General features: G+C 47.1%; 1 protein-coding gene across 2 annotated transcripts; it reads left to right on the top strand.

Moving 5' to 3' along the window:
* Nucleotides 1-2,993: 2,993 nt before the first annotated feature.
* Nucleotides 2,994-9,272, top strand: LOC112993401 (aldo-keto reductase family 1 member B1-like). Of its 2 annotated transcripts, none has more exons than XM_026117037.2 (10): nt 2,994-3,189; nt 3,408-3,575; nt 4,854-4,970; nt 5,373-5,450; nt 5,846-5,968; nt 6,447-6,547; nt 6,702-6,780; nt 7,302-7,385; nt 8,186-8,268; nt 9,036-9,272. In XM_026117037.2, the coding sequence occupies exons 1-10, from the start codon at nt 3,124-3,126 to the stop codon at nt 9,076-9,078; spliced, it is 942 nt and encodes a 313-aa protein (XP_025972822.1). In that variant the 5' UTR covers nt 2,994-3,123; the 3' UTR covers nt 9,079-9,272. The 2 variants fall into 2 exon arrangements, with proteins under 2 accessions (XP_025972822.1, XP_025972823.1); XM_026117038.2 differs by lacking the exon at nt 2,994-3,189 and adding an exon at nt 3,256-3,278.

The following is a 9,272-nucleotide window of genomic DNA, read 5'->3' as shown; positions in this document are numbered from 1 at the left end:
CTAACAAAGAAAGAAAGCTCATTAACTCTGAGAAGACCCAGACGCAGCCACATGACCTCAATCCATTGAAGTATGCTCCTTGCTTGATTTGAACTCAATATGAGAAAGAAACCAAGGTCTTAGAATTACATTCAACTAAGATCCTCACAGCTGCTCTCCTGCCTTAACAAGCGTCCGATTTTAACACCTTAACAATCTACTGATTTTAGTTAGGCTTCTATCTGTAAGCACCTCAAAAGCTGCAGGCCTCGGTAGCTCTTCCCCCTACCACCTGAAATGATCATACCCCGCTGCTCTGTCACCTCTTCACTTCTACTGTGCACTTTTTCAGCAGACCATGTGGGCTTGCTGGTGAACATGGTCTCCACAAGGACCTAGCCGCTTCCTTCATTTTGGAGCATGTTTTTTGCAGGTCCAAACACTGCTGCTCTCTGAGGACACAATTTGTGGTCCTAATTTGTGGTGAATTACAATTACCAAATGCAAAGTCAGCACAACAAACCTCAAGACCACTGCATAAAGCATCCTGGTCTACTGCAAAACCTCGCACACCAAGCAAAAAAAAAAAACCACAAAAAACAAAAAAAACCCCCACACATTTAACAAGGACATAGTTTGCTAGATTTACCAGGCTAGGTGTCACCTAGCGACACAGGCAGTACTTGTTCTCTCCCCAAGGCCCTGCCATTATGTGATAACCCCAGCCAGGCCTTCGGGAGATGGAAATAACTGAAAGCAAGTCTGACTTAAAGCAACACGGAGAAAGTCTCCCAGTAACAAGGGCAAACAGCACTGCAAAATACAAAACTTTTGCCTGAACAGGCTGCAAAGCATGAAACACAAACATCTGGAAAGGTAGTGAGAAGAAGGCCAAATTGCATTTCTCAACTGGGCTCTCCAGCAAGTCTCATTTTCCATCTTCACACACTCTACCCAGCTCCTTGTCACAGGATCACTGGAACTTCGAAGCCTCTCCCCCAGAAAACAGGTTTAGAAGAATACAGACAAACACAGGAGGGTCTTCTCCTCTTTGTGAGAGTAAATCCCCTCTTACTGGCCACACAGCAGGGTTCTGCAAGTTTTCACATCTCTCTGATGGTGCCACTTTGCTTTTGTAGCACTCCAGTACCAAACCTGATCAATTCTGACAGTTCCTACACCAAGAGCTCCTACGCCTGAAATCAAAGCATGATTAGTGCATATCTTTGCTGATACTAATAAATCACCAGCACAATGCCATCAGCTTGAGGGCATGCATGCAGTAGAGCTTGGGGCACATTGGCCCTTCACTGGCCTTCAGGCTGCCCTGAGAAAGCAAATTGTAGTCAATACACAACCTGTCATTTTGCGTTTTCCTTTGCCTTTACTGAACACTGAACCAGCCCGCAGGAAACTGAGCACACTCAGAGCACATTTACAGAGAATGAATCCAAAAACAAGAGTAGATGAACACTGAGTTACATAACTGTCATGTGGTTCAGCTGAAATAGATCACGTGCTGAGGGCAGCTAATGGTGCTGCCACAAAACAGTAGGAAGATTCAAGGAAAAAAATAATTACCTTGTCTGCCTTAAGTTAAATGGAGCAAAAAGAACCTGGCACCTGCTATGGGAGAGGCACCCAGAGAAAAAAGCACCATGATACTCCCAGCTCACACTTCTGCCTGATTAAATTCTCAAGTGTGAATAAACAGCGAAGCCTCCCAGGCTGCCTTAACATCCTGGAGTACTCACCGGATCCTGTAGGTAAACCTGCTTTTTCCAACTGTGCTGTGACCATTTCATCAGATGGCATTTTCTTGTCTCTACAAAACCTCAAAGCCAATTTCTGGAGTGAAATCACAGGGTACTCACCATTTACTTTTACACTCATGCATTTCATTCTGAAATGCCCTCTGCACCTGCCTAAAGACAGAGGGACAATTTGATTGTGATGACACTCGTCAAAAAGGCACTGTTTTTCTGCAACTTTACACATTTAAAAACAGTTTTTCCCAACACTTAAAATAAAATATTTTATACTATTGTCTAAATTGCTCCTACAGAAGAACTCACTCTTCCCCCAAAGCGAGAGCTGCATTTGCTCCGTCTTGGGGAGGGAACCGAAAGCTCCCGCTTCCCACCCAAGACAGGCACCAACATTTCTCTAGCTGTTGTGTTCATCGGCACGTGGGGTCACAAGCTTGGTGTGGGGGCCACCACCACCGTGCCAGGGACACATGCCACCGTGCTCCGGCCAAAAGGCTCAGCCCTTCCTCGGCCCGGCCCCAGGCACACGACCCACAACCGCGAGGCAGCTCCTCGAGCAGAGCGCCAGCGACCTCTGGGCAGTGTTGCCGCTGTCTCACGCAGTGACTCATTTCATGACACCTGCGGCTTTACCGATGCAAAGTCACGGGCCAAAGTGCTCCTGCCCGAAACGCGCTCCCGGCGCGATAACTGATGGGGTGAACTTTGAAAGGGTGTTACAAGACTCCAGCACTTATCCAAAGCGAGACAGCTACACATCAACTGGTGGCATGGGGACGAGGCAGTGCAGGACCCAAACCCCGCACAAACACGCACAGGAATGGGGCACAGCAACGCTCCACCCTCTCCCTCCAATCAGGCACCTCATTAGGGAGGAAAGGGCCACAGGTTGCACTGCTGCACACCCCAGGGGGGTGATTATCTCCCAGGTTTTAACTGCTTTAAGCTTTCGTGTGCAGCTGTGCGGGCCGAGCCTGGGGAAAGGCCACAGCTCGGCCTGCCCGCTGGGCAGGGCCTGGGTGGGCTGCCCGGGGGCCGCGGCGGGGCTGCCCCAAACACCCCCCTTCGCCGGTGGCTCCTTCCACGATAACTCTCCCATAGCAACCACGCGGGCTTCCCATTGGTAGCCCTGCTTTGCTGCTGACCGCGCTGATTGGGTCACGCCTCCATGAGGGGCAGGGCTTGACCAGTGATTGGCCACATGCAGCTAGGCCGTGACGTGTATAAACTCGGCGTGAGACAGCAGGATCTGGGGCGCGGGTGCTACCATCTGAGGGGGGAGGTTCCTCCTACAGCGGCTAGCGCCGCACGGGGCGGCCGGTCGTGACGGTCGTGACGGTGCGGCGGGCCTGGGGGGGAGGCGGCGCCCGCGGCCATGGCGGTCTACATGCGGCTGGGCACCGCAGCGCGGATGCCCCTGCTGGGGCTGGGCACCTGGAAGGTAACGGTGGTGCCTGGGGGCGACGTTTGGGAGGTTAATGTGGCTGGTGGAGCACTGCGAGCGCCTTAAAACCCCCTCGGGTGTGATTGGTATGGGGTTTTTTCCTTTTCTTTTCTTTTTTTTCCCTCTCTCTACGCTCAAGCTAGGTAGGAGACACCATGAAGTGTTTTGACTTGTGTTTCTTACCCTTTTATTTATTTATTCCCCCTCCCCCCAAGTCCCCACCGGGGAAGGTGGAAGGTGCGGTGATGGCTGCTATCGATGCTGGATACCGCCACTTTGACTGCGCCTACGTGTACCAGAATGAGAATGAAGTTGGGGAAGGGATCCAGCAGAAAATCCAGGAGGGCGTTGTGAAGCGAGAGGACCTCTTCGTCGTCAGTAAGGTAGGGGTCTGGTGCTGCAGGATCCTGGGGCAGAGCTGTTCTACCTGTAATAGTTTTATAGTAGGAAACTAAAGAGTTGGGGAGCGGTATTAAGTTGTAGAAAAGAATAACTCGGCATGTAATTGAGATTACTTCTCATACAGCTTTCCTGTTTCATCACCATGATGCCACTTGAATCTTCCCTAACCATTGATTGGGATTTTATGTATCCCCCGGATAGCAACAGCGCATCCCTCCTCTGAGTGGAGGAGAGAATTCCACTTCTCCTGACAGCTTGCTCCCCAGCCAGTCTGACACCACTGAGGGAAGTCCGGGCTGTGACTTCCCCACACAATCCACTGAGAGCTCAAACACAGCAGCTTTCCTGTAGTCTAGCGATTTTGGGACAGGTGGATGTGCTGGGGGATGAGGAGGAACTTGTCCCTGCATCTCATGCCTCTGCTGGCACACAAAGGCCGCCTGAGGAGCATTGCCCCAGGATGCAGAAGCAGGGAAGCACCAAGCAAGGTTAGAAGCTAGCATTGCAGCAGCATGAGAACACTTGGTATCATGGATTGCTACAGATGCAGTGCTGACTGGTAACAGGACCTCGCCAACTGGTAATGCACAGCTGAGGAGGAAAGCCCTGTTGTGGGTGGTGCCTGTGATGCTGTTATGTGCTTGCTCTGACAGCTGGGTTCGTGGTCCTGCCAAAGTGGTGTCCCTCTGCTGTGTGAGGAAGATGAGGCTCTGGGCATCCTGGGACAATGTAATTGCTCAGCATATGTCCCAGGAAACCTGTGGTTAGTGGATATTCTTTTTCTTGCTTATTAAGCCCTATATTAAGCTGGGTTCTGAAGTTTCTTCTTGCCTTGCTAAATGCTTGTTCCAGACTTTCTGTGTGGTTTATGTTGTGTTCTTATGGCTTTACTTCCTAAATACATTGCAGGAGACTTATGAATGGTCAGGTCTGACAGAAAACTGTCTTGATATATGCTGTCCTCTTCTACCCAATATCTGACCTTGCAGTAGGTGGCTTTTAAATGATGAGTGAACAAATGGAAGCAAATCACTCTGTCTACCGTTACTGCATTCAAGGATGTGTATTGCTATGGCACATATTGTTCTTATTATCATGGTCTAGCTCTGCTTGCAGAGCAGGCCCCATTAGAAGACCCATAAGATGACCTAATTCCACATTGGCTGACAAAGAAGATGGAAAGCTTCTCTCCTGTTCAGGAGAGCACCTGAGAGCTTTAACCCAGGAGGTCACAGCGTGAATTGGCTCTTTGTCTCTAGCTTTGGTGCACGTTCCACGACAAACCTCTGGTGAAGGGAGCCTGCCAGAAGACTCTTGCTGCCCTGAAACTGGATTACCTGGATCTCTACCTAATCCACTGGCCATTTGGGTTTAAGGTACAGTAACAGTATTGTGTCTTACAACTTCTGTCTCTTATAACTGGCCCTCTTGAAGTGCTTTACAGCTCAGCCATTGCTTCAGCTAGGAAGATCATGCATCTTTTGTGTGTACCAGCACTGTACCTGTGTTTCCACACAAGTGGAATGTCTTATTTCCCTGTATGTATTTTGGTGAGCCAACACTGTGTTGGTGGAAGTACCCAACTTTATTGGACTGGTTGCTGGCAAAAGTGCAATAACTCCACATGAAGGAGAAAGGAATGACTGAAGAATGTGGACAAGAACAAGTGTTTGTATTTTCTGCACTAAAGCTTGTTGTCATAGTCCTCAGCTGTCATGGCATTAACCATGACATCTTCCAAACAGATTGTTTCAAGCAGTTTTCTCTCGCACTAACAGGCGGGAGAGGAGCTGTTTCCCACAGATGACAAAGGCATGTCTATACCCAGCAACACTGATATTCTACATACGTGGGAGGTAAGCTCTGTCACTGTGGGAGAATGATGTTTTCTGTCCTCAGTCTTTTCCATGTTCTCATGACCTTCAGCAGTCACAGAATTGTCTCATCTATGCAGAATTAGTTGGAAAGATTTGCTGGTACAAGAGTGGATTATTGGGGGTTATTTTCCACTTCTAACTCAGTGTTAATTTCTACAACCTCAAAGAATGAGACTTTGGTCTTGGGTGGGATGGGAAACATAGCACAAATATGCCAGTGCTCCTTTTTCCCCATCTGAAAGGATCAAGACCTCTGTCTGTGCAAACAGTCATTTTGATCCTTCTCATGAGGTAAGTAAGCCATGTCAGGAAGAATGTTGTCTTCAGGCCCTGTCTGGTACATCTGATGATGACTTTGTTGTCCTTTCTGTTAGGCCATGGAAGAGCTGGTGGATGCTGGTCTGGTCAAAGCCATCGGAATCTCCAACTTCAACCACGAGCAGATTGAGAGACTCTTGAACAAGCCGGGACTGAAATACAAGCCTGCAAATAACCAGGTAGGCTGCTGTGTTACAGCAGGTGAATGTTCTTCAAGGATTATGAAGGTCTGATTACAGTCAAATGAGGATTTGGAAAAAGGGAGAATGGAGTGGCACAGCATGTTCTCTGAATCCCAACCTATGGGACACAAGCTGCTAGGATGCTGCTTCTTTTTTGGTTCTGAACTTGCTGAACTGCTGTTTACATATGCTGGAGCAGTTGTGTGGGTTTTTTTGAAAGAATAATTAATACAGAGATGAGGTCTGATCCTGTGGTTGTATTCGATTTCTTTATTTTCCTGAATCCTTTCAGCAAAATTAAAGTACTTGAGGACTTAGTGTAAAAGTTGGTGCCCTGTAGCATTACAGCTTTGTGTTATCACACAGACCACTGGCAAGTTAGGATAAAGGCAGCGTGTAATTGGAGTAGGAGATAATCCCTACAGCATCATGGCAATTGTTCAGCTACTAATAGTCCCTGCTCTTGTGTTGGCAGATCGAATGCCATCCATACCTTACCCAGGAGAAGCTGATCAACTATTGCCAATCCAAAGGGATTGCTGTGACAGCATATTGTCCCCTTGGACGCCCTGACAGGTAATTTCCAATCCACAAGTGAGTGAGTGCATCTTATGCTTGAAGCATTCAGACAAATGAGCAATGGTGTGGATGTGTATATGTAAAGATTAGTCTTGCTAGGTAGAATCTTCCTGCAGAGGTCCCACACTTTCTTTTTTTTCCTCTGTAAAAGGGAAGGCTCCTTTGGCGTACTTCTGGATGACCCCAAGATTAAAGAGATTGCAGCCAAGCACAACAAAACCGCAGCACAGGTAGGCAGGTGCAGTAAAGTGGGTACTAGTTCCTGGAACACAGCTATGAGGAAACTATGCTTGAGGAAAGGGTACAGCCCATTATCTATATTCACTGTGAACCATGGCCCTCTCCTGTGATGTTTAGTACCAATGCAGGTTGTTTGCTATGTGGCCTGCAACATGTGCTTAAACGGGCTCTTTGACACTGAACACATTTTTCTCATCTCAAGTCCTGATGCAGAGAATGAAACCCTTGCACAGATTGCTTAAAGCCTGGGTACGAAGGGAAGGAATCAACTGTCCCAAAACTGGATGGGGGAGGAGAAAGAAGACCTTTCTGTGGGCTCTACCACTTCTTTCTTCTTCTAGAAGTGCTATCTAGGCCTCGAGTACAGGAATGATTTGAAATACACCTCTGCAGAAATGGCTTAGTTCTGCTGAATTTTACACTTTACAGCAAGCTGCTATTGGAACAGACTCTGCTCCTTACAGAACAAAATGAAACATCTTCTCTCTGACTCAGCGGTCTGTCCTTGCAGGTTGTCCTTCGGTTTCAGATCCAGAGAAATGTGGTTGTGATCCCCAAGTCTGTCACACCACAGCGTATTGTGGAGAACTCCAAGGTGAGTGATTACGTGCAACCTGGGTGCTGCCTTTCAGGGATGGCAGTCCTTCCCCCTGCAGAGCCAATAGAGGACTTGTGAAGGGTAAGAAAGGATCACATCAGGCAAGAGGACTGAGCTTTTTCTCTCTGTATGTTTACCTATGGTCTAACGAGGACTAAACTAGCAACTGCAGTTCACAGAGCAGAAGTCAACAGAGCTTCTGGAAACAGTGCACTAGTAATCTTAATGGTCACCTTACATGCTCTCTCTTGTTCTTTGGGCATGCAGGGCTCACATGCCTGCATGAATCGGCAGGCAAGGTTCACATGGAACCCAACTGCAATATCATGCCAGAAAGCCTAATGTACGGCAAAGCAACATTGAGAAAATCGTTCTGGTGTCCGTACACCATGCTGTTCCTCTGTGCATTCAGCCATCCCTGACTGACACTGGATGTCAGGATTTCAGAGGAAACCTAGTTGGATTAATGGGTTACAGGAAAGTCTTCCAGGTGTTCCTTTGGAGTAGGACAGATAGATGCAACCTCCACAGATGGAGGCATGCTGCAACACTAACTGCTCACCCAGCTTCTTGGAACAGCAGACACATTACCTGTAACTGGTAGTGGTGCGTGGGGGTCTCCCTCTGCCAGTGGAGTCTTGGAAATGCCTACAGACTTCTTTTCGCTTTCGCTCTTGCATGAGGCCATCACTTCTTCTAACTGGCACCCCTGCAGTGTGCACTTGCTCTTGAATCTTGTGACTCTCACAGTCTTTGGTTTGCTCCAAGAGATGACTTCCAGCTGTTTCTCCTGTTAGGTGTTTGACTTTGAACTGACTAAAGAGGAGATGGCAACCATTCTCAGCTTAAACAGAAACTGCAGAATCTGTGAAATGATCATGTGAGTGACAGTTTGTTTCCTTCAAACTCTTTAATTCTGAGTATTCTTTACAGGGCATTTTGTGCCTAAACTCACAGATACTACTTTGGCTGAAATAGGCATATTTTGAAGACATGAACTCAAATTACAGATGGTTCATCTCAGAAATAACTCATTTGAAGTTTTGTACTTTCACTCTATTGACAAAATGATGAGCATAAATCATACTATATATTCATGTGAATTCTTTATCCAGGAACCTTTCTGTAACTGGAATTCCAACAGGAAGATTCTAGCTGATTATTTTGGCTATGTCATATTAGCTATGAGTGTGTTGCAGACTTGAATTTGATCACTTTTTTCTTATGTTGAATTTATTATAAAAACTGACGGCAGCTTTTTTCATAGGTGGTTGGGGGGGGGGGTGACCATCTGAAGTGCAATATGAAGAACAGATGCATGCAGATATGCACCTTGGAGGCCTGTATCCAGATATGAAGCCCCTGAAAGGCCGCAGAAACTGTCTTTCAGGCAGGAAACAGTGAACTGAAACTTTATTTAGAAAGTGACTTGGTCATAACACCTTTGAATAGCCAGTGCCTGAATAATAGGAAAGGACTTGAGGATTTGCTAGTAACGTGTACCATTTGCACACCAAAAAAGAAAACTCTAATAAATTAATTCTGTGGTTATACAATTTGAATCCTCCCCGGTGGTTCCTCTAAGCATCCAATACAGCTCTATGTAGCATTTATTTCAGCCATGAGAATAATTTCTCTATCTTTCAGGTGCAAAACTCACAAGGAATACCCTTTCAATGCAGAATACTGATGACAGCTTTATCCTGCTCTCCTCCAGACCTCTGGGGTCTAATGAGCTTCTACTGTGCCTAGAGCTGTCCACTACATGGCTTGCCTGCTGTATGTGTCCTGCTGCTGCCAGCAAAGATGCAGTATATGTACCTAGCGACTTGTCTGTGTCTTCTTTGGTGGAAGGAAATAATAAAGGTGTTCTAAAGAACAAAA

The sequence above is a fragment of the Dromaius novaehollandiae genome, chromosome 1 (assembly GCF_036370855.1).
Source record: "Dromaius novaehollandiae isolate bDroNov1 chromosome 1, bDroNov1.hap1, whole genome shotgun sequence".
Lineage (NCBI taxonomy): Eukaryota > Metazoa > Chordata > Aves > Casuariiformes > Dromaiidae > Dromaius > Dromaius novaehollandiae.
This window is presented reverse-complemented; position numbering and strand designations above follow the sequence as displayed.